The 26,354-nt window shown below is 44.9% G+C and overlaps 1 protein-coding gene across 3 annotated transcripts in view; it reads left to right on the forward strand.

Moving 5' to 3' along the window:
* The window catches only part of C9H19orf47 (chromosome 9 C19orf47 homolog), an 84,293-nt gene that overhangs the window by 55,486 nt on the left and 2,453 nt on the right, over positions 1-26,354 (forward strand). For all 3 annotated transcript variants that reach the window (XM_069207234.1, XM_069207235.1, XM_069207236.1), the window contains exons 7-8: positions 747-884; positions 19,545-19,615. In XM_069207234.1, the coding sequence (XP_069063335.1) occupies positions 747-884; positions 19,545-19,615 (209 nt within the window). The remainder of the gene's footprint in view (positions 1-746; positions 885-19,544; positions 19,616-26,354) is intronic.

A 26,354-nucleotide genomic window follows, 5' to 3' on the forward strand; every position in this document is an offset into this window, starting at 1 on the left:
TATAGAACCCGCTACATCATATCTGGCTTGAATGAAGGATATGGAGCCGATCAACGACACCTAATGGCGCCTAGGGGTACAGCTCATAGAAAAATCTCCAGACTGATGCCTGGGGAGATTCTAAGGTAAGGAATCTGCAACTAGATATTGTCTCTACCAGATAAGGCATTACTGAAGGTAAGTAACTTGTCATTTAATAAAGTTTACCATGAAGGAGAGCAGGTGTTTGTTTTTGTTATTTTTATGTTATGTGGGATCACATTGTACTTTCCTGAGGTGGTGCTTTTTCTATCACCACTGGCCAAGTCCAATTCCCAAATCCATGCTTGACGCATTGTGGTGAACTGATTGAGCACATAATGCTTTGCTGTATTGTTGGAAGACTTTTTGCCACCAAGCTGCTGAGATCCTGGGAATCAATCCTTCGTTCACTCAAAGAATCAGTGCAATTCAAGATTATTCACTGCATCTGTCATCGAAGTATTTCTACCTGAAAAAGACTAATTAGGGCTACCACTGTATAGGCAATTCCAATGCCAAGCTGGACACTATGCTAACCGTAAAGTGCCTGGATGCCAATGTTCTTGTTACAATTATTTATTAGAGTTTGATTGTGCATTTGAATAAAGCAGCTAATCAGTTAAAGGAAGCCATTTAAATAAGTCCTCAGGTGATTTTGTTCCTTTGCTAATTCAAGTGTATTCTTTCTCTAATACAACTAAAAGTAGCAGTCTCTATTCTTTCAGCTCTGTCTGATGACGGCTCGGATACCCCAGTTAAGAGGCGCAGAGTAACTGCGGAGATGGAGGGCAAATATGTCATAAACATGCCTAAAGGTACCACACCAAGGACTAAGCGAATTCTGGAACAGCAGGCAGTACAAGGTACGTGGTTGTCAAATGCCTTCTTGCATGTGGTCAACTATCCAGAGAATATATCAAGAGTGAGATAATTAAGGAGCATGAGTTAAATGGACTCATTGTCCGTGTTAGTTTGGCCATTACTGTTTAACGCTTTAATTGTGTGTAGTCTTTGACCTTGTCTAGTTTGTAACTCACCTAAGCTTGATTGTGCATCAGAGAATTCCCACATCTGTGCATTGTGGTTCCGATTCAGTATGGGAAAATGTATGCTAATATTTACCAAATATTTGTTTTCTTTTCCACCACTGCGAGATTCTGAGCGGGCAGTGATTCACAAATTGCAGTTTTTGCTTTGGTTTAGTTAAATACACAAGGGTCATCTTCTTTGGTGCAGAGTCCTCATTCTTTACAGTTAGATAATTATTCATGGTGGCAGTGGGCCACATTAACTGTAAGGTGCATTAGAAGTTTAGAAATATGAGGCCATAAGATTACATTTTTAGGCATATGCAGTCAAGCCTAACCTTTAGTTCCCTTCAGTTTGCTGACGAAGACTAGTAAGCATATTCCAGTCACCTTTCCATAGATTTATAAATCTTTTAATGGATCACAGGAGTATGCGACATCTGCAAATACACACAATCAATAATTGAGATACACGACTCAACAAAATCTACACCAATTTACAAAAATAACAAGTGTGTGTGTGTGTGTGTGTATATAATGTGTTCGATGGCATGTGTGGCTGCAGATACACATGCTGTGCACTGTTCCTGCCATCTAGTGTTGGGCTCGGAGTGTTACAAGTTGTTTTTCTTCGAAGAAGTCTTTTCGAGTCACGGGACCAAGTGACTCCTCCCTTTTGGCTCCATTGCGCATGGGTGTCGACTCCATCTTAGATTGTTTTCTTTCCGCCATCGGGTTTGGACGTGTTCCTCTTCGCTCCGTATTTCGAATCGGGAAAGTTAGCTAAAGTATCGAAAATTCAACGGTATTGTTATCGCTCGGTACCGGTTTAGTGTTAGGGTATCGGCACCGACATCAAGACCGCTTCGGCGGCCCTTCGGGGCTTCCACTCTTCACCGAGGCCTGGTGGGCCCGACCACACCCGTCGTCCCAGACTAATGGACTGGACCCCCTTCCGTTTCTGTCCTAAGTGTCACGCAAAGTATCCTTATACAGACCAGCATCGGGTCTGTAATCTGTGTTTGTCACCCGAACACAGAGAGGATACTTGTGAAGCTTGCCGAGTGTTTCGATCAAAGAACACCTTGGGAGATCGACGAGCAAGAAGACTGCAAATGGCGTCGACACCGAAAGAACAGCTCGACGTCGAGGAGGAGGTAAGAATCTCCAACCAGGAGACGAACTCGGATGAATCCGACAGTGAACGACCCTCGACGGGGCAACAAACCGTGAGTAAACCTGCCCCGTCCCAAACTCAGGGTCACACCAAAAAACTTAAGGCCATGGGGACGCCACCGCCAGCAGGCCATGGCTCAACCCACCGAAAGGAAGGTGGCCAAACATCGGCACCGAAAAAGGGCAAAGAGTTGCCGAAGACTTCCGGCTCCGGTCGAGATTCCGGCTCCGAAAGATTTCGACACAGAGTGATCGAATCGAACAAACCCCGTAAAAGCTCCTCGGAACCGAAAAAGACTATGCCATCAGAACCTTCGGTACCGAAAAAAGCGGCCTTGGAGCCCAAAAGAAGCTCATACACTGAGGAGCAAGGCCTTTCCATGCAACTCAAGGAAAGACATAGATATGAGCAAGAGTTGGATATAGAAGAACCTGACCAAAGACAACAGAGGTTACATATCCAAAAGGATACTGGCAAGATTCAGACTTTACCTCCACTCAAATCTAAAAGAAAACTTGCATTTCAAGAAACAGAATTGCAACCAAAGGCCAAGGTGGTTAGAGACAAGTCACCAACACCACAGGTCTCACCACAACCATCCCCATTGCACTCACCACAATTGTCACCAATGGGAACACCAATAATGCAGTCACCCACACATACTGGGATGACCCAAGATGATGCTGATGCATGGGATTTATATGATCCACCAATATCGGATAACAGCCCAGAGTGTTACCCAACCAAGCCGTCACCACCAGAAGACAGTACTGCATATACGCAGGTACTATCCAGGGCAGCTACGTTCCACAATGTAGCAATGCACACTGAGCCAGTGGAGGATGACTTCCTTTTTAACACTCTGGCATCCACCCACGCATCCTATCAAAGCCTGCCAATGCTACCGGGCATGCTGAAGCACGCACAACAGGTCTTCCAAGAGCCGGTAAAGGGAAGAGCTATCACGCCTAGGGTCGAAAAGAAATACAAACCACCTCCAACAGACCCAGTGTTTATAACGCAGCAGCTCACACCGGACTCCGTGCTTGTAGGGGCAGCAAGGAAAAGAGCAAACTCAATCGTCAGGGGATGCTCCACCACCTGACAAAGTCGGAAATTCGACGCAGCAGGCAAGCGAGTGGCATCACAAGCAGCCAATCAATGGCAAATTGCCAATTCGCAAGCCCTACTTGCACGCTACAACAGGGCACACTGGGACGAGATGCAAGACATCATACAGCACTTGCCCAAGGAACACCAAAAACGTGCCCTGCAAGTAGTTGAAGAGGGACAGGCCATATCGAACAATCAGATAAGGTCCGCATTAGACTCTGCCGATACAGCAGCACGGACTGTAAACACGGCTGTAACCATTTGCAGACATGCATGGCTGCGGAGTTCTGGTTTCAAACCAGAAATTCAACAAGCGGTATTAAATATGCTGTTTAACTAACAACGGTTGTTTGGGCCGGAAGTCGATACTGCCATCGAAAAAATGAAAAAAGACACAGGCACGGCCAAAGCCATGGGCGCGCTCTATTCCCCACAATTCAGAGGCACTTTTAGGAAACCACAGTTTAGAGGGGGGTTTCGGCAACAAACATCTGAACCTTCCACCTCCCCAACAAAACCCACCTATCAATCACAATAGGGGGGTGGGGGGGGGGGTTTGTGGTTCCTATAGAGGACAATTCCCAAGAGGAAGGGGAAAATTCCAGCCCGCCAAACCAAGCTCTAGCAAGCAGTGACTTCAATGTCACAACACCCCAACACTTGTCACCAGTGGGGGGGAGGCTAACCAGATACTACCACAATTGGACACATATTACCACAGACACATGGGTCCTATCAATTATCCAACATGGTTATTGCATAGAATTCACAACATTCCCTCCAGATGTGCCTCCAAGAACGCACAGACTGTCTCAACAACACTTAGACCTATTACATATAGAGGTCCAAGCACTGTTACAAAAACAAGCAATAGAGCTCGTACCCAATCACCAAAAAGGAACAGGCGTTTACTCACTATATTTCTTCATTCCAAAAAAGGACAAAACTTTAAGGCCTATTTTAGATCTCAGAACACTGAATCTCTTCATCAAATCAGATTATTTCCACATGGTAACACTTCAAGACGTAGTTCCCTTACTAAAAAAGGGAGAGTATATGACAACACTGGATCTCAAGGATGCGTATTTCCACATACCCATCCATCCTTCTCACAGAAAATACCTAAGGTTTGTAATTCAAGGCAAACACTATCAATTCAAAGTGCTACCGTTCGGGATAACAACAGCCCCCAGAGTATTCACAAAATGCCTAGCAGTAGTAGCAGCTCACATAAGGAGACAGCACATGCGCGTATTCCCATATTTGGACGACTGGTTAATAAAAGCCAACACAACAACAATGTCAATTTCACACGCAATACGTCATAGAAACTCCACACAAACTAGGGTTCTCTATAAATTACCAAAAATCACATCTGCTACCATCCCAAATACAACAATACTTGGGAGCAACACTCCACACACAAAGAGCAATTGCCACTCCAAGTCCACAAAGAGTCCAATCGTTCCAAAATGTAAGATGAAGCATACAATCAAACCAACAATACATCGTAAGGTTTGTAATGAAACTACTAGGCATGATGTCCTCATGCATAGCCATTGTCCTAAACGCAAGACTACACATGCGGCCCTTACAACAGTGCCTAGCAAAACAATGGACGCAAGCACAGGGTCAACTACAAGATCTAGTGTTGATAGACCGCCAAACACACTCTTCGCTTCAATGGTGGAACCCTATAAATTTAAACAAAGGGCGGCCATTCCAAGACCCAGTGCCTCACGCAATTATCACAACAGATGCTTCCATGGTTGGGTGGGGAGCACACCTCAACAATCGCAGCATACAAGGTCAATGGGACAATCAACAAAAACTATTTCTAGCATTAAAAGCGTTTCAACCACTAATAGCCCACAAACACATTCTTGTCAAGACAGACAATATGACAACAATGTATGATCTCAACAAACGGGGGGGGGGGGGGGGGGGAGGGACACTCGTCACAACTGTCTCTTAGCACAAAGGATTTGGCATTGGGCAATTCACAACAACATTCGCCTAATAGCATAATACATACCAGGCATTCAGAATCAGTTAGCAGACAATCTCAGTCGACATCAACAGCAAACTCACGAATGGGAAATACATCCCCAGATCCTACAGGATCACTTCCACCGCTGGGGAACACCAAACATAGAAAACGCAAAATGCAAAAACTTCGCGTCCAGGTACCCACACCCTCAGTCCAAGGGCAATGCTCTATGGATCAGCTGGTCAGGGATATTTGCTTACGCTTTTCCCCCTCTCCCGCTCATTCCTTATCTGGTCAACAAACTGAGTCAAAACAAACTCAAACTAATACTCATAGCACCAACCTGGGCTCGTCAACCGTGGTACACAACACTGTTGGACTTATCAATAGTACCCCACATCAAACTACCAAACAGACCAGATCTGTTAACACAACACAAACAACAGATCAGACACCCGAATCCAGCATCGCTCAATCTAGCAATCTGGCTCCTGAAGTCTTAGAATTCGGACATTTAAACCTTTCTCAAGAGTGTATGGAGGTCATTAAACAAGCAAGAAAACCTACAACAAGACATTGTTACGCAAACAAATGGAAAAGATTTGTTTGCTACTGTCACACTAATCAAATTATGCCGCTAAATGCCTCAACACGAGACATTGTAAGTTATTTATTACACTTACAATAGTCTAATCTAGCTTTCTCTTCCATTAAAATCCATCTCACTGCAATACCTGCCTATCTGCAGATTACACATACAACATTGCTTTTTAGAATCCCAGTTATTAAAGCATTTATGGAAGGACTAAAAAGAATCATACCCCCAAGGACACCACCAGTACCTTCGTGGAACCTTAATATTGTATTAACACGACTCATGGGCCCACCATTCGAACCCATGCATTCTTGTCTAATCCAATTTCTGACTTGGAAAGTAGTCTTTCTAATAGCCATCACATCACTTAGAAGAGTGAGTGAAATACAAGCATTTACTATTCAAGAACCCTTTATGCAAATACATAAACATAAAGTAGTTCTCCGTACAAATCCAAAATTCTTACCAAAGGTCATATCACCATTCCATCTAAACCAAAGTGTGGAACTCCCAGTCTTCTTTCCACAACCAGACTCAGTAGCTGAAAGGGCCTTGCATACATTAGACATAAAAAGAGCACTAATGTATTACATTGACAGAACGAAACAATTTCGTAAAACAAAACAATTGTTCGTAGCTTTCCAGAAACCTCATGCAGGTAATCCTATATCCAAACAAGGCATTGCCAGATGGATAGTTCAATGAATTCAAACCTGTTACCTTAAAGCAAAAAGAGAATTACCCATTACACCAAGAGCACATTCCACTAGAATGAAAGGCGCCACAATGGCTTTTCTTGGAAATATACCAATGACAGAAATTTGTAAGGCAGCCACCTGGTCTACGCCTCATACATTTACTAAGCATTACTGTGTAGATGTGTTAGCAACACAACAAGCCACAGTAGGACAGGCTGTATTAAGAACATTATTTCAGACAACTTCAACTCCTACAGGCTAACCACCGCTTTTGGGGAGATTACTGCTTTGTAGTCTATGCACAGCATGTGTATCTGCAGCTACACATGCCATCGAACGGAAAATGTCACTTACCCAGTGTACATTTGTTCGTGGCATGAGATGCTGCAGATTCACATGCGCCCTCCTACCTACCCAGGAACCTGTAGCCGTTTTTTAGTTGCATGACAATTGTAAAAATGTAAATAAATATTATTTTAATACACACTATTTACATACATTACTACTCCATTGCATGGGGCACCTCTAGTATACTCACAATTCCTACCTCACCCTTTGCGGGGAAAACATTCTAAGATGGAGTCGACGCCCATGCGCAATGTAGCCGAAAGGGAGGAGTCACTCGGTCCCGTGACTCGAAAAGACTTCTTGGAAGAAAAACACCTTGTATCACTCCGAGCCCAACACTATACATACACCAGGCGGCTGGGTGCAGAGGTGTAGGAAGGCGTTGGGTGCCCAATGTTAGTTTATGAGGATCGGTCTGGTCGAAAAGATGCTGCAGATGAGGACTAGGGATCCAGTCCAGGGGAACCAGCCAGTGGGTTCCAATGTTGGGATGTCCAGGGACGTGGGGACATTTTGGTTTCCGAGGCCAGGGGTGACGGTCCCACAGGTGTCTTGAGGCATCTGGTTTTCTCCACCTGAGCACTCGTTGAGGTGTCGGGTGAATCCACAGTGGACAAGTCCAAGGTGTGCTTTGTCTCTGGAGGGCTGGGAAGCCACGCTGGTACCATTTGTCCACTGTGCAGCAGGTGTGTGTGTGTGTTTTTTTTTTTTTTTGGGGGGGGGCAGTCTGGTGTCCTCACAGTTGGTCTTGGGGTGCCTGCAAGATGCAGGGAAGCATTTCTGCTGCTCCACAGTAGTTCCTGGGTCTTTGTTGCAGGCAGTCCTCCCAAGCTTTGGAGGCACAACAGCTGTGGGACAAGATGACTTTGGCGCCTTTCAGCAGGAGCAACAGACAGGCTGGCAGGGCTGGGTCCAGGTTGAGTGCTACTTCCTTTGCTTTTGTGGCTCTTCAATGTCTTTCTTCTTAAGTCAGCAAGAATCTGCTTTCCGTGTGTCAGATTTGTGTGTGATGGTGGCAGGCTGGCTAAAACGTGTCAGTCTCCACACGGGTAGTTCGTAGGATTTCAGGGGGAACCTCTAAGGTGCCCTCTGGGTGTATATATTATTAAATCCATCACTGGAATCAGTGAGGGTTTATTAATAAGAGATGTTTGATACCAAACATCCCTATTTTCAGTGAAGTCATCATGCAGCTGGGAAACTCGTAGTGACCAGTGTCCAGCACAGCACATGTACTTAAAATGGCTTCCCCATTCACTCACTATGTCTAAGGATCGACAAAGACATAGCAGGGTCATATCTCTTTGTGCAGATATGTCCTCACATGTAATATAATGCACCTTGCCCAGGGCTGTTAGGCCTGCTGTGGGGTGACTTACATATATTGCATGCAGTGTTAGGGGACATGGCGCACAGACTGTGTGCCAAATTGTGAGGGTGGCACAATACATGCTGCAGCCCTCTGGTACCCATGCCCTAGGTAATAGGGGTACCACATACTACGGAATTACAGGGGGGCCAAAGCGATTGCCAATTGGGGAACTATTACACAGTTTTAGTGAAAGAGGTGTGGCACTGGAGACGTGGTTAGCAGGAATCCAGTGCACTTTCAGTCAAATTTGCATCAAATACCAAGCAAAAAGTGAGGGTGACCATGTCAAAAAAGGGCACTATCCTAAAGTTTTTTGGTGTCTCCTGTAAAAGTTCCTAGTCGTGCCCTGAGGCTTGGACTTCAGTGGGTGAGTACTTTCAAGATCTGCAGCACATTGTGAACCTTGTTTTGAATAGCTTTCAGTAAAAAGGATCTAATGATCACGTGGTTGGTATATTAATTTAGTACCCTACTAACAAGTTTTCATTGAGGGGTGTGAATTGAAATATATCCAGGTGTGCAAGGTTAAACTATCCCTCTCTAATGAAGGTTTTATTCACTCAGACCATGCTGCTATCACCTGTGTTTGGGCAGCATTCAAGTATTTTTAGTCATTCATTTAAAGGATACCTATATTGCAGACCTAGCCACAGGGCAGCAGAGCACATAATGAGTGAACCGTTGAAATTTCATTAGGAACCAGAATATTGCAAAAGGGATCCGTCTGGGTGGAATAGCTTGAAGAGATGTTTTAAGTCTTTCTTAAAAGCACAAATGTGGTCTAGGATAGGTTTCCACAGCCTAGGGTGGGGCTCCTGCTTGCCTTGTTGTTTTGGCTTTTTTTTGGTCTTGGGAGTTTTCAGATTTAGGAGACTTCAGCTTTTTGGTCTCATTGGTTGCCTGTGAGTTTGAGTTAATTGTTCAGAAGCAGTGGTGTGGATTGATTTATATGTGATTCATGCAATCTTGAAGCCAGCTCTAGTTTAAATTGGGAGCTAGTGAAGGTTTTTAAAGATGAAGAATGTCCTATGTTTTTATTGTTGTGACAAGTTGGGAAGCACTTTGTAGTGCCGGTGAAAGAATTGTGGAGGCATTTCTTAGGAAGGAATTTGGGATGACATTTTCTCCATCTAAATGAGCAAGTACGAGGGACTGTACTGTGGATCTGATAATACTCTAAAGCAGAGTTTTGTAACCCCTTGACATCTGTGCATCCCCACTTAAACTTAACCATTATTGGAATCCTGGCATCCCCACTGAGTCATTAATGGAAGCTGGGCACCTATGCTTAAGCACTTTTGATGATTCGAACCTTACAGCAATACACAGGAATTCAGAAACAAGCTTTCAAACAAATACACATATTGAAATGTTTTATTTGATTTGCAAACAAATAAAGAAACATGAACAATTTCATTTTGATGGTAAGGTTGAGGTTTTTCTAAAATCAACTAAGTTACCAATCTTGCATACTGTATTCTGTTTGATGCATTTGCCCTGCTCCCACAAATCAATTTGAGGATACCAACTTAAATTTTAGCCTCCAATTTCAAATGTCTGCACTTATAGAGAACTTAATAAAATGTTCGGATTTTTTTAAACATTTTACTTTTTCTGACGTTCTGAGCAGTTGTGGACCTCTTGAGTAGGTTTTGTGGAACCTAGGGGTAACCGACCCACAGGTTAAGAACTGCTGCTCTATAGTATAGATGGTATATAATTCAAGCCAAGTTCTTCATATAGACTGTCTCTGCACTGTGTGCTCCAAAAACGTATTTATTGCCCTTGGCTTTAAATTTAATTGCTGAACATTTAAAGTTAAACTACAAGTAGCATAAACTAAAATGAATAAGGTCATATAGTGATGTGTCTAGTAAGGAGGAACGCTTTGTACTCTAACCTATGACCTACTGTTTTATCTGTACAGGTACTTAGATAATCGTATCTGCTATTTTCTCAAATATATTGTCCCACCAGCTGTATATGGCTTTATTGTGTTCACAAGAAACAATTTCAGTTTTAGCTAAACTTGCATGTAGGAGATTTTTTTTTTTTTTTTTAATACAGCTTAGTTAAGTATCGAGTAGTGTTGCACTTTTTTGAGGTAGGGGTCTTACAGCTATATATTCCAGTGGCTGGTCCACTTAAAACATCAATTGGAGATGCTGATTACCAAATTTAGGTGGGAATGATCTAATCGAGTTCATGAAAGGGCCTGTGTCAGTATTTTAAAAGCAAAAGAACCAAGATGAATTATCATGCCAATGTTTCTGTTCCTTACTCAAAAGTAGATCGAGCTGGTCTGATAAAATCAAGCAGACCATCAGGTTGCAGACCTTCAGGCACCTGCCCATCAGCAGTTTTCATAGCCTTATGAATTACTGGTGGCCTTAGGATCACCAACGTTTGTTTTGCCTAGTCCTAAAGATCCCCATAGGCCTATTCCCTGCCTCTGTTTTGTGGCCAAACTCATGAGTAGTGGTAACTAAGGAACTACAGGCTTTCACAGAAGCTAATCAACTACTCTTTCATACTCAAGAAGGTTTTACAAGTAGGCTTCTCGACAGGGAAATTAAAGCAGTTGCTGACCCAAGAATGATTGGAGATGCAGGAAGTTCAGGACAGAGCACACTTCTATATCGGTCTGCGGTCTTCGCACTGTTGATCACAAGACTTTGCTAACTTGATAGATGAAGCTTCACATCACAGGCAATGCATTGAATTACCTAGAATATTTTAGTCCAGCGAGATCCCAAACTGTTAAAATGGAAAAATTCTCATCTGCCCTTATGCAAATGCCATGGGGTGTACCTTAAGGCTCCTTATTACCGCTGTTTGACCTACATAGTCAGTCCTTATCACTAGTTCTGTGTGACTGAAAACTAACATCCTTATTATACACAGATGACATGCAATGGATAATTAATTGGCGAAGTAAACCACATTATGTGAATTTTGGGTGTCAATGAATGTACCATCAATATGTGGCTTGAATAAAACTTTCTTAAACCCTTCTAATTTAGAAATTCTTCCCATCTCTAATCACGTCAACAAATGAGTAAATTCACTCTTGTCCTTCTCTCAGAGATTGCTTCCCCTACACCAACCTTGGTAGGCGATGTAGGCATTATAATTGCTTTCCCCCCTAACCAGTGACCAAACCTGCTATTATTAAAATCAGCCTTTTTAGAAGGCTCATGACCTTTCTATGTTTCTCACACAATTTTAACTTGTTATACTTTTGTGAAATAGAGATTAGTATTTTACATGGGTCTCCCCCCAAAAGACCCTCTGCTCGAATACAAAACTCTTTAATAAGAGCAATTTGCAACCTAAACATATTAAACTATTTTAAATCCTGCTGCCTAATGCATAAAATCTGCCTCGGCAAGTCCCCACATTTTTTGATTAACAAAAAAAATAAAAAAATTGAAGAAAGCATTCTGCTCCCAGAAACCCTCATTCTAGTTCCAAAGCACGTTTTGATACTGCCAACAAAACTTACTATATGGGGCAGTGTGATCTTCTCTGTAATGAAATTCCCCTCACAGTCCATAATATCCAACATTTGTGACTGTCATGAAAGCTATTAACTGCTGGCTCTTCTGCTAACCTTAACTACTACAGCTTGTCCTCTAATTACATCAGGTGTCAACACCAGGAGTCTTCTTTAGGGAGATGGTACACTGCCGACAAATATTCCAAAAGTAAATACATAAAATAAATAGTCAAGTTGTTTATCTTTGGCCTCATATCTGGCGCAAAAGTCCTTCTAAAATGTGCTCAGAAGTCTGACTCCAAACTAAAATGTAAACTCTTTTAAATAAATTTTGGCATAATCCTAACCTCTGTGCCATGCAGGCAGCCATCGGTCTTCCTTCCTAAATATTGAGTGTAGCACTGCCTCTGACATGTGGCAGGATCATTTCAGAATTCCAGACACAATATTATAGCGTGTCAGCAATGGAGCCTAGAATGTGTGTGACCCTTAAGAATGGTTGGAGGCCTTTGATTTGACACTTAATTATACTTTAGGATGTTAAATTTATCAAGCTAAAATTTCAAAGTAGCATTGGGTTTTAAGATAACCCTAATACTTACCATTATTCCTCAGGCTTAACCTCATGTATGTGTAACTGCTACACAATATTGTAACCTTTTGAGCATTCAGAATTGCGAACAATTACAGAAACCCAAGTAGCGTCTAAAGCAGCTATTGGTTTATTACCTGTAAAGAACTATTACGGTATATTATGCTCTTGAAATTGAACGGAGCTGAAAGAGTTCTTTAAAAATTAGACATTGCTCCTTAGCAGGCTTATTGAAGGTTGATCTGTCACGTTCACCTTCAGTAGCCTCTAGAATGAACAAAGGATATGGGTTTGATAAAACTGAATACCCCTAGAAGCTAAAGTCTTGTGCAGCAACAATTATACCTGCAGTTCCCCCAGATTGTGTAGCCCTAATCATTCTTTTGCTCCTACAGCTATTGAGCTCAAACACGGAGGTTGTAGCATCACCAGAGGCTAAATGTGCTGAACTGTCTTACAAGTGTAGATATTGTACATATTACCCAGTTTAGAAAATCATGAGTGTGTTTACTTCTTGATGTCTCATATACACCATTGTGCTCACTCCACTCTTGGTACTAGATAAAATGTCAGTGCTGTACAAGGTCAATACAAACTGATTTATAACTAGTTTTCTTTTTTACTTAAAAGGGAGCTAAATGCTGCAAATGTCGTATTATTGGTCTGTAGACCTGTCTGTTTATACCAACATAATAATCGCTAAATGTACAGCGGTCTGTTTAGCAGCCAACTTCGTATTAGACAGAGGTATTCTGTGTGGTCTTTAACTCTTTCAAAACAGTAGCAGATTCACTGGGAAAGGAAGAAGCTGCTCTCTAAGCAGATGTATCAAAGAAAGCCAGCAGACTAAGGCCTGACCTTTGGTCTGTTGGAAGAGGACTAAAGCTCATCGGGTACATATGGCATTCACAATCATAACCGTTCCAGTGTCACTACTCTCTTCACACCTTATCCTTTCCTCATTCACATCATATCATCTTTTCTATCACTTTTCTTTTTTACTTTAACAAGCTTAAGCTGTGGTTTTCTGATAATGCTTATAGTGCTGGAGTCCAGCTTCGTCCTTACATATTTTACTTAACCCCTTAGCTGCTGGGCCTTTCCCCCCCCCAGTGCTGAGCCCTTTTTTGGCTATTTGGGGTAGTTCGCGCTTAGGGCTTCATAACTTTTTGTCCACATAAGCTAACCACGCCAAATTTGCGTCCTTTTTTTCCAACATCCTAGGGATTCTAATGGTACCCAGAGTTGGTGGTTTCCCCTGGAGGAGACCAAGAAAATAGCCAAAATACAGTGAAAATTTTGTTTTTTCCAAAAAAATGGGAAAAAAGGGCTGCCGAAGAAGGCTTGTGGTTTTTTCCCTGAAAATGCCATCAACCAAGGGTTTCTGGTGCTGAAATCACTATCTTCCCACCTTTCAGGAACGGGCAGACTTGAATCAGAAAACCGAATTTTTCAACACAAATTTGGCATTTTACTGGGACATACCCCATTTCTACTATATTTGGTGCTTTCAGCCTCCTTCCAGTTAGTGACAGGAATGGGTGTGAAACCAATGCTGGATCCCGGAATGCTAAACATTTCTGAAAACTAGACAAAATTCTGAATTCAGCAAGGGGTCATTTGTGTAGATCCTACAAGGTTTTCCTACAGAAAATAACAGCTGAAATAAAAAAATATTGAAATTGAGCTGAAAACAACAGCCATTTTTCTTTGTTTTACTCTGTAACTTTTTCCTGCGATGTCAGATTTCTGAAAGCAATATACCGTTTTGTCTGCTGGACTCTTCTGGTTGCGGGGATATAAAGGGCTTGTAGGTTCATCAAGAACCCTAGGTACCCAGAGCCAATAAATAAGCTGCACCCTGCAGTTGGTTTTCATTCTATACTGGGTATACAGCAATTCATTTGCTGAAATATGACAAGTGAAAAAGAGGTATCAAGAAAACCTTTGCATTTCCAAAATGGGATCAAGATAAGGTTTTGAGGAGCAGTGGTTATTTGCACATCGCTGAATTCCGAGGTGCCCATACTAGCATGTGAATTGCAGGGCATTTCTCAAATAGACGTCTTTTTTACACACTCTCTTATATTTGGAAGGAAAAAATGTAGAGAAAGATAAGGGGCAATAACACTTGTTTTGCTATTCTGTGTTCCCCCAAGTCTCCCGATAAAAATGATACCTCACTTGTGTGGGTAGGCCTAGTGCCCGCGACAGGAAATGCCCCAAAACACAACATGGACACATCCTATTTTTTTTTATAGAAAACACAGCTGTTTTTTTCAAAGTGCCTACCTGTAGATTTTGGCCTCTAGCTCAGCCGGCACCTAGGGAAACCTACCAAACCTGTGCATTTCTGAAAACTAGAGACCTAGGGCAATCCAAGGAGGGGTGACTCGCGGGGCTCGGACCAGGTTCTGTTACCCAGAATCCTTTGCAAACCTCAAAAAGTGGCTAAAAAAACAAGTTTTCCTCAGATTTCGGTGACAGAAAGTTCTGGAATCTGAGAGGAGCCACAAATTTCCTTCCACCCCGGCGTTCCCCCAAGTCTCCCGATAAAAATGATACCTCACTTGTGTGGGTAGGCCTAGCGCCCGCGACAGGAAACGCCCCAAAGCGCAACGTGGACACATCAAAATTTTTGGAAGAAAACAGAGGTGTTTTTTGAGAAGTGCCTACCTGTAGATTTTGGCCTCTAGCTCAGCCGGCACCTAGGGAAACCTACCAAACCTGTGCATTTCTGAAAACTAGAGACCTAGGGCAATCCAAGGAGGGGTGACTCGCGGGGCTCGGACCAGGTTCTGTTACCCAGAATCCTTTGCAAACCTCAAAAAGTGGCTAAAAAAACAAGTTTTCCTCAGATTTCGGTGACAGAAAGTTCTGGAATCTGAGAGGAGCCACACATTTCCTTCCACCCGGCGTTCCCCCAAGTCTCCCGATAAAAATTATACCTCACTTGTGTGGGTAGGCCTAGCGCCCGCGACAGGAAACGCCCCAAAGCGCAACGTGGACACATCAAAATTTTTGGAAGAAAACAGAGGTGTTTTTTGAGAAGTGCCTACCTGTAGATTTTGGCCTCTAGCTCAGCCGGCACCTAGGGAAACCTACCAAACCTGTGCATTTCTGAAAACTAGAGACCTAGGGCAATACAAGGAGGGGTGACTCGCGGGGCTCGGACCAGGTTCTGTTACCCAGAATCCTTTGCAAACCTCAAAAAGTGGCTAAAAAAACAAGTTTTCCTCAGATTTCGGTGACAGAAAGTTCTGGAATCTGAGAGGAGCCACAAATTTCCTTCCACCCGGCGTTCCCCCAAGTCTCCCGATAAAAATGATACCTCACTTGTGTGGGTAGGCCTAGCGCCCGCGACAGGAAACGCCCCAAAGCGCAACGTGGACACATCAAAATTTTTGGAAGAAAACAGAGGTGTTTTTTGAGAAGTGCCTACCTGTAGATTTTGGCCTCTAGCTCAGCCGGCACCTAGGGAAACCTACCAAACCTGTGCATTTCTGAAAACTAGAGACCTAGGGCAATACAAGGAGGGGTGACTCGCGGGGCTCGGACCAGGTTCTGTTACCCACAATCCTTTGCAAACCTCAAAAAGTGGCTAAAAAAACCAGTTTTCCTCACATTTCGGTGACAGAAAGTTCTGGAATCTGAGAGGAGCCACAAATTTCCTTCCACCCGGCGTTCCCCTAAGTCTCCCGATAAAAATGATACCTCACTTGTGTGGGTAGGCCTAGCGCCCGCGACAGGAAATGCCCCAAAACAGAACGTGGACACATCACATTTTTTCATGGAAAACAGTGCCTACCTGTGGATTTTGGCCTCTAGCTCAGCCGGCACCTGGGGAAACCTAGCAAACCAGCACATTTTTGTAAACTAGAAACCCAGGGGAATCCAAGATGAGGTGACTTGTGGGGCTCGGACCAGGTTCTGTTACCCAGAATCCTTTGCAAACCTCAAAATGTGGCTAAAATACCACGTTTTCCACACATTTCGGTGACAGAAAGTTCTGGAATCTGAGGGGAGCCACAAATTTCCTTCCACCCAGCGTTCCCCCAAGTCTCCAGATAAATATGATACCTCACTTGTGTGGTTAGGCCTGGTGCCTGCGACAGGAATAGATCACACAACGGTCAATGTTGGTCCTTACGTGAGGCAGCTGTTGACCCTGGGGTGATCCATTCCTGACACAGGCACTAGGTGTAGGCACTCAAGTGGGGTAGTGTTTTTATCAGGACAGGTGAGGAGTCACTGGGTGGTAGGAATGTTGTGGATCCCAGCATATTCCTGTAGTTTGTGTGACAGAAATGCGAGAAAAATAGAGTTTTTTTTCAACATTTCAGCTTTGCAGGGTATTCTGGGTAAGAAAACTTTGGGGAATCCACACAAGTCACACCTCTGTGGACTCCCCCGAATGTCTAGTTTCCAGAAATGTTTGGGTTTAGTGTGTTTCTCTATATGGCCGCCGAATCCAGGACCAAAAACACAGGTGCCTGCCTTACAAAACCAGTTTGTTTTGCCATAGACAATTTTGATGTCTCCACAATATGATTTGGGTGGTGGAATTTGGGGCTGAACTAAATTGGTGAGCTCCCAAGAGAGCACTCTCTCTCTGCTTGCCGCCGCATTCACCTGCTCTCTGGGTTGGCCTAACCCACTATTACCCAGTTGCACGAACAGCTTGCGAAGGGACAGCAGGACTGTCCTCATCACCTCCCTCATAATGTACTGGAAGAGGAGTTTTCGAATGGGACTCCTCTGACTGAAAAATCACTCCCAGAGTCTGCGCCATTGTCCTATCCCTCAGATGCTGCCTCAGTATCTGATGTCTCAGTCTCTGATCCTATGTCAGAGCGGTCCTCTATAACCCGAGTGCAGGCAGCAGTCATCCATCAAGATGCCATCTCTGCTATTGGCTAAACTGTTGCTCTAAAACACTAGCCTACGTAGACAGTCACAAAATCGATGGTGTGTGTGAGATACGTGCAACAGTAGAGGCCACCTTACCTGCGCTTCTTCCCTCAATCAGCACGTACTTTCAAGACACTCAAAAAACACCTTGTCACATACCATTCGTCACAGTCTTTAGCACCTCCTGCGCCCAGTCCAACAATCATTATTGGTGCTCCCACTCCCTCCTCCTCGGATTCCCTCATTACCACCCAGCAAAAGTGCCCTTCATCTCTCCATAGACTTTACTAATGTACTCAGCTATTTACATCAAATACAGATGTGCTCTTTGCAGTAGGCATATAAACCTTCTGCGCTTCTTTATGGCACTAAAACTGCCACTAGACAAGTCGGACCCTTTTCCCCCCAGGGAAACCACACACATATTGACAAAAGTGATGTATATATGACAGCCAACCACCTGAAACTCAACTCAAGCAAAACCGAAATAATCCTCTTTGGCCCTCACCAAAAAAACCTGGGACCCCCCATGGTGGCCCACCACGCTAGGCCCTGCACCCACCCCCGCCAACTACGCACGCAACCTCAGCATCATCCTAGACTCCTCCCACTCTATGACCCAACAAATCAACGCTCTTACCTCCTCATGCTTCAACAAACTCCGTATACTGAAAAACATTAAAATGGATCCCCACAGAGACCAGAAAAACTGTCACTCACGCACTCATCAGCAGCAGGCTTGATTACAGAAACGCCCTCTACGCCGGCACCACTCTAAAACTCAAGTGCAAACTACACGCATCCAGAACTCAGCAGCACGACTCATCCTCGACCTCCACCGACACGAACACATCTCTCCACACCTCAAATCCCTCCACTGGCTCCCCATTGACAAAAGGATCACCTTCAAGATCCTCATCCTCACACACAAATCACTCCACAACACAGGCCCTGCCTACCTCAACGAGAGTCACCTTCCACACCCCCACACGAAACGTCCGTTCAGCTGACCTCTCTCTCGCCTCTGACCCCCGCATCAAACACACCACCACCGGGGGCAGATCCTTCTCCTACATTGCACCCAAAACATGGAACGCACTCACAACCCACATTCGCAAGACCCAAAACCTACTTCTTTTCAGGAAGGGCCTCAAAACCTGGCTTTTTGAACAGTGAACCTCCTAGCCCCTTTCCCTCCCCCCCGTCCCCCCCCCCCCCCCCCCCAGCGCCTTGAGAGCCTCACAGGTGAGTAGCGCGCTTTATAAATCTCTTTGATACAGATCTACCTATATATATATATATATATAAATATATATCTACATAGATCGGGGGCCAGGAAACCGTTTCAGAAGGCCTCATAAGAAAGGGGAGACTCTCCCCTTTCTTACGAGGCCTTTTCAAAATGTTTCCTGACCCCCCCCCGATCGCAGCTGTGCTGCGATCGGGGGAGCCAGGAAACCTGAAAGTGTTTCCTGGCCCCCGGGGGCCAGGAAACACTTTCAGGAAGGCCTCGTAAGAAAGGGGAGAGTCTCCCCTTTCTTACGAGGCCTTCCTGAAAGTGTTTCCTGGCCCCCGATCGCAGCTGTGCTGCGATCGGGGGCCAGGAAACACTTTCAGGAAGGCCTCGTAAGAAAGGGGAGACTCTCCCCTTTCTTACGAGGCCTTCCCGAACGTGAAAAAGGCCGTTTTCCCCATGAAAGCAGGAAGCGGCCGCAAGGCTGCTTCCTGCTTTCATGGGGAAAACACCTTTGCAACGTCAGCGCGCCTCGCGGCGCGCTGACGTCACAAAGGGGCGGGTGGGGGGCGGGGGAAGACACGGTAGCTTCCGTGTCTCCCGGGGGGGGGGGAAAAAATAAAAAAAAAATCCTCGGGTGCGACGCACCCGAGGATTTATTAATGCCCTTCCTGGTGTCGGCCACTGGTCGTGACCCGCACCAGGGAGGGTGTGTGGGCGTCGGCCACTGAAGAGGTTAAAGACTATCTGTTGCATAACTTTCATACCCTCCAGTCTTGGGTAGGTTAGGACTTGAGTCCGATTTACTATCTTCGCCCTACTCCACCAGCTCTCTGAAACAACCATTTGGGTGTTACTGTGTTATACAAAAACAATAAAGGAATACATTTCTTTGGCCAGATAAAAAATGTTTGTACCTTTGTCGTTGTCTGGGAAACATTCCTAATTATTTATTTGGTCCACAAGGCATGCAGCGTACATCTGTCTTTGACCGTCTTGGAGCCGAAGCCAAGGCTGACACTACTACAGGAGTCAAGGTGAGACACTTTTACTGTTTGCTGCAGTTGAGAATTTTGAGTTCTAAACTTATTTTATTAACCGTAAATAGCTTTGCATGCTATTTGCAAAAGTGAACACCTTGTTTTGTTTGTAGTTTTGGTTTATTTATTGAAACCTCGGGAGTACAGCTAAATGGGTGCTTAAATTGTACTCCTAATCCATATGGTAAGACCTCGCGATCTAATTTCATGTCTACTTCAAAAGGGACCACTGCCTAAAAATTCAAATTTGGCTCGCCTGGCTTAATGACAGTGTTATTCTATAGAACAAGCAAGTCCTTTATTTTCAACCAAAGTCTGCCACTTGGCATGTAAAGTCCAGTCATTCGGTTCTGCAGCAGCTGTTAAGTTCTTTATCTGTAGTTCACTCTCCATTTTGAGATCAAAATTTACTTTTGACAGACTACATTCAAATCAGTAAGGAAAACAAATATGCAATGTATTTGTGATGTTGCTTATTTTTGGAAAATTGCTTTTCTTGTAAGGAAAATTTCGGTTTCAATGAAACCTCAACAATGTGCTGATGTTTTTGTGCCATAAATATAGTACATTCCAGATTTGATCTTACAGAAGATTTAGTGACTTCTGACGAAGGATGCTAAAATAAAATGTTATGTAGCCATCGAAACTATGTTTAACCAACTCATCTGTTGTACTTCTACACTAAGTGTTCTGACTCACTTTTCCTGTCTTCCGTTGTTGTGGGTGGAGGTGGAGTTTGTTGAATAGCTGATGTTTGTTTGAAGGGGTGAGAGATGGCAGAGCAGGGAAGGCTTCATTCGAGAGGTATCTGGGCTAAAGAAACATCATTCAGACGGGGGATGAAGGGTGATTTGATATATTCTATGTAATCCCTAGAGGTATAGTGAAGCTGTGCCGAATTTGATCCTGACATCTACCCTCTTCCACTGAAAGAACTTAGCATTTTTTTAAACAGAAATGTTATTGTATTTATTCATCCACAGTAAAACAGAACAAGTACCAATCGTTGAGTTAACCGACATTAAGGCAAGGCTCGATAAAAGTCAAGCCAACAGCGTCTTCGCTTATAATATGAAACCCCTAACCAAATCCCCATCCACCACTCTCCCTACCCCCTTTCTGCAGCCTTCTAATCATCCCCGATTTCATTAATTGACCAGTCAACTCCTAATGGTGATAACACACCATGCAACATAGTTCAATCAGGTTTACAAGCCATATCCCCACCTCTTAACTCAAGACACAGCATTCAAACTTCCCCATTACTTACAGGAATTGATATGGAACTGTCAGGGGAGTCAGCAGCCAGCACCGACAGGCAAGCCAACAGGGTTTCCCAAGCATTGACCTTCAGAATCGTGCAACGCCTGCTCCTCACTTCCTGAAGCAGTTCTCTGCTGTCACATTCAGCCCATTGTAGCAAAGCAACCCTCCAGTTATGTAGTTAAGGAGTGAAGGCTGCTTTTCAGCGCACAGTAATTACCCTCTTGGCTAACACCAAGGCTAAGTCAACAAATTGAGTAGAAAATGTATGCATATGCGGGCGGGAAAAGCCACCCAACAAAAACACAAGAGGGGTACAGGGTATCGCTCGATCAGTAATTTAATTCACACAGACAGGCACATCTCTCCAATAATCTCCCAGCTCACGACAGTCCCACACAATGTGGAACATCTCAGCCTTTCTCTCCCCACATTGGGGGCAATGCACGTCTCTCGCACCAAATATTCTCTTGATTTTGCCTGGTGTAAGATATGCTCTATGCAAGAAATAATAGTTGATAAGCTTAAATTGCGCACTACGGGGGACTGTATACATATTGGTAAGGATGTAAGACCACTGCTGGTCAGAAATATGTATAGGGTCTGGGGGCATTCATACGTTGCATTCAGTGCTGCCAACAGCGTTGGATAGTCTACATTTCTAGACCCCCTTCTGTTACCGGTTGCTTCAGGAACATAAGCAGTTTGAGCACCACATGTCATGTAGTTGTGTCCGCATGTCCCTCCCCTGCAGCCGAGCATATATCCACTTGTTGAGCCACTGGAGTTGGGCTGCCAAGTAGTATATCTCTGTCAGAAGCTGCAAGTCCACCATCTGAGGTGGGTCTGCACAGTTTATTCAGAGCCACTGTGTCTCCCCTGCCCCAAATCAGCCCCACTGGTAGCGAGTCCAGCTCCTTGAAGGTGCTGTGTGGGATCAGTACAGGCAGTGTTTTGAAGAAATATAGCAATCGTGGGAGCACTATAGTTTTAACAACTGCGATCTTGCCTACCACAGAGTGTGGGAGGGTGCTTCAGAAGGACACCCTGGTGCGGAATGACCTGATGCTGGCCCAGTGTTCCCATCTAAGATGTCCTTAACATTGTGATATATGTTTACACCAAGGTATTTCATGCAAGAACCCTCACAACTCAGTCTATGCAGTTCAGGTGGCTGCTACATGCGAGGGGTCCGCGGAAACATGAGTGACTTTTGCCAGTAGATCGGCAGGCCCAAAAGAGTGCCAAACTGTTCCATGAGCGTGACTGTGCCAAGTATGTCCTCCCTAGCATTGGCCAGAAATAACATGTCAACTGTGTATAAGGCTATAGTGTGTGTAGTCAGTCCTCTATACGCAATCCTCAATCTCGCTCTACAGGCTAGGGGCTTGATTGCTCTAGTGAATAGAAGAGGGGAATGGAGCCAGCCCTGCCTATTTCCTCACCCCACCACGTATGACTGTGAAATTACCCTGCCAGTTCAAACCTGTGCTCTCGGGTCGGCATAAAGAAGCATGGTCCATTTGATAAAGTCCCTCCCTAGTCCCATCCTGTCAAGTACCTGATAGAGATAGCCCCAGTGAAGACTGTCAAACGCTGTCTCAATTTCTATAGAGATCACCACAGACTGGCCACCTCCAGGGCTCTTAGTATCTATTAAGGAGAGTAATCTATGTACATTCAGAGCCGTATTCCTAACTGAGATAAACCTGTTCTGGTCCGAGTGTATGAGGGCGACCATATGGGTGAAGAGACGCGAGGCGAGAAACCCTGCTCAGGAGTTTGTAATCCATGTTCAGCACGGAGAGTGGACGGTATACCCGCACATCACAAGGAGTTCGACCCAGTTTAATCAGAGGAATCAACAGAGCCTCCCTCGCAGTGGCAGTAAGATGCCCCACCTCCCTCACTGCCACATATAATTCCTCTAATCTAGGGACCAAGTCCTCAATATATGCTGCATAAAATTCTATTGGGACACCATCGGTCCCCAGCACGTTCGCTCGGGGCATGGCCCTGATGGCCGTCCTGATCTCCTGCGCCGTTATTGGGTCCCCCCATGCATCAGCATCCTCTGCTCCCAGCCTGGTTAATACCTCTAAGTCCATGGAAGCGTCTAGTGCTTCCCGTTGAAGCTCATGAGGGGGAGCATATAGGGTGGAATAATAGTCCTCGAATCTTTGATTTATTGCCATTTGCCCATAAACAATGTCACCCTCGGTCATTTCAATTTCTAGTATCGGGGTGGTTGAAGGGTTTGGGTTAGCCAACCATTATAAGAGCACGCCCACCTTATTTCTCCCGGCATATGCCCTCGTAAGATATTTACGATAATCAAAGCACCAAAGCTTCTCCAGGTTGGCCACAAGGCACTCTTTTGCATCTAGAAATTGAGGATGTAATTCCTTATCGCTGGGACAGGCTTTTTTAATCTCCTTAAGGACTTTTTCGTGCTCCGCTAAGCCATGCAGGAGGGAACGTCGCACCCAGACGACTTCAGCAATGCATTTACCCCTGATCACAACCGTGTAGACCTCTCAGTCATTAAGAATAGAAGAGGAGGAACCAGCATTATTCGCAAAGTAATCATGGATAGCTTCTCTAATAGTACGCTTAAACCCCGGGTCCTCCAGTGCCTTAACCCGTAAATGCCAATCTGGGATTCGGGGGGGGCCTTTATGCCAGTTTAGCATGAGTAAGACTGGATTGTGGTCAGACGCCATGCAGCACAAATATTTCACGTGGTACACTGATCTATGCACCTCGGGGGAACAGAGGAATGCATCCAGCCACACATGAAGGTTTTGTACCCAGAGAAAAATGAGTAATCCCTGGTAGTAGTGCTAAGGCGTCTCCAGGAGTCAATTAACCCCTACTGAAAGAATTTATCTGTGCTGTTATTGTGTTGTTCTCGTTAACAGTTGTCCTGCAGCACAGCTCATGATGCACTAGAAGTGTGGATAAAATTCAAATCTGTATGGGGACTTTTTGTGAAAAAATGTATTCACTTCCTTGTGCTGTTGCCCTCATTGGTCCCTCTTCACTTTTTAGAGTTTTTTTTAAATGACAAGAAATAGATGTAAAATTGCATTGCTTAGACCTGTGGTCCAGGGACCCCTGGGGGTCCGCGAAGCCTTCTCAGGGGGTCCGCGAGAGCCTAGAAAATTAAAAAATAATAGATATTGACAAATTAGGTCCCCAGCTTCCAGTAATGACTCAGGCGGGGGTCCCCAGACTCCCATGATGATTCACTGGGGGTCCCTGGGTTCCATTAATGTTAAAGTGGGGGTCCTCAGAAATCAAAAGGTTGGGAACCACTGGCTTAGACCCTTGGAGAGTAATAATGAGATAGATTAATTGAAGTTGTTTCTAAGGTCTTTTAGAGCTAACTTTGAGAGTTGAGCCCTTGAGTATGAGTTTCTGTGGAACGCCAGTTTGTTGTTTCCTTAAACTTTTATTCCTTTTGCACCACATTACGGTTTGTTATCTGATTCCTTGTGTTGCTTTTGTGAGTAATATTTGCCCACTTAGAATTTCTTTTTGCCTACAGGAGAGTGGGATTGTTTTCTCAAACCTCCACTATCCACCCCCCCACCCCCCTTTCCCTCCTCAACCCACCTCGATTGTCACACCCGTTTCCTCAATGAGATCATAAACTAGTTAACATTAGCATTTTAAGTGCTCTCTCTGTTCTACAATACCACAGGTAAAGTGAGATCGTCTGAGATTAACAGCTAAACTATGTCTTTATTACAGAATCATTTCCATGTTATGCTTTATAGACTTTTTCATTTTCTGAGTGCTCTAAATAATAGCTGTTACTACTACTTAATGTTTGTAAGGAAATGCCTCCTTGGCATGGTTACCCCCTGACTTTTTGCCTTTGCTGATGCTAAGTTTTGATTTGAAAGTGTGCTGAGGCCTGCTAACCAGGCCCCAGCACCAGTGTTCTTTCCCTAACCTGTACTTTTGTTTCCACAATTGGCACCCCCTGGCATCCAGGTAAGTCCCTTGTAACTGGTACCCCTTGTACCTAGGGCCCTGATGCCAGGGAAGGTCTCTCAGGGATGCAACATGTATTATACCACTCTGGGGACCCCTCTCTCAGCACAGACACACTGCTTGCCAGCTTGTGTGTGCTGGTGAGGACAAAACGAGTAAGTCGACATGGCACTCCCCTCAGGGTTCCATGCCAGCCTCACACTGCCTATGCAGTATAGATAAGTCACCCCTCTAGGAGGCCTTACAGCCCTAAGGCAGGGTGCACTATACCATAGGTGAGGGCACCAGTGCATGAGCACTGTGCCCCTACAGTGTCTAAGCAAAACCTTAGACATTGTAAGTGCAGGGTAGCCATAAGAGTATATGGTCTGGGAGTCTGTCATGCACGAACTCCACAGCACCATAATGGCTACACTGAAAACTGTGAAGTTTGCTATCAAACGTCTCAGCACAATAAATGCACACTGATGCCAGTGTACATTTTATTGTAACCTACACCCCAGAGGGCACCTTAGAGGCCCCCTGAAACCTTAACCGACTATCCGTGTAGGCTGACTAGTTCTAGCAGCCTGCCACAAACCAGACATGTTGCTGGCCACATGGGGAGAGTGCCTTTGTCACTCTGTGGCTAGTAACACAGCCTGTACTGGGTGGAGGTGCTTCACACCTCCCCCTGCAGGAACCCACTTTTGGCGGCAAGGCCAGAGGAAATAATGAGAACAACAAGGAGGAGTCCCTGGCCAGTCAGGACAGCCCCTAAGGTGTCCTGAGCTGAGGTGACTCTAACTTTTAGAAATTCCCCCAATAAGATTAGGGATGTGCCCCCCTCCCCTCAGGGAGGAGGCACAAAGAGGGTGTACCCACCCTCCGGGCTAGTAGCCATTGGCTACTAACCCCCCAGACCTAAACACGCCCGTAAATTTAGCATTTAAGGGCTCCCCAGAACCTAGGAAACTAGATTCCTGCAACCTAAGAAGAAGAGGACTGCTAAGCTGAAAAACCCTGCAGAGAAGACGGAGGCACCAACTGCTTTGGCCCCAGCTCTACCGGCCTGTCTCCCCACTTCTAAAGACACTGCTCCAGCGACGCTTTCCCCAGGGACCAACGACCTCTGAATCCTCAGAGGACTGCCCTGCTCTAGTAGGACCAAGAACTCCAGAGGACAGCGGCTCTGTTCACCCAAGACTGCAACTTTATAACAAAGGAGCAACTTTAAAACAACCTGCGTTTCCCGCCGGAAGCGTGAGACTTGCTACTCTGCACCCGACGCCCCCGGCTCGACTTGTGGAGAACAAACACTTCAGGGAGGACTCCCCGGCGACTGCAAGACCGTGAGTAGCCAGAGTTGCCCCCCCCTGAGCCCCCACAGCGACGCCTGCAGAGGGAATCCCGAGGCTCCCCCTGACCGCGACTGCCTGCTCCTCAGATCCTGACGCCTGGTAAAGACTCTGAACCCGCAGCCCCCAGGACC

This window comes from Pleurodeles waltl, chromosome 9 (genome assembly GCF_031143425.1).
Source record: "Pleurodeles waltl isolate 20211129_DDA chromosome 9, aPleWal1.hap1.20221129, whole genome shotgun sequence".
Taxonomy (NCBI): Eukaryota; Metazoa; Chordata; class Amphibia; order Caudata; family Salamandridae; genus Pleurodeles; species Pleurodeles waltl.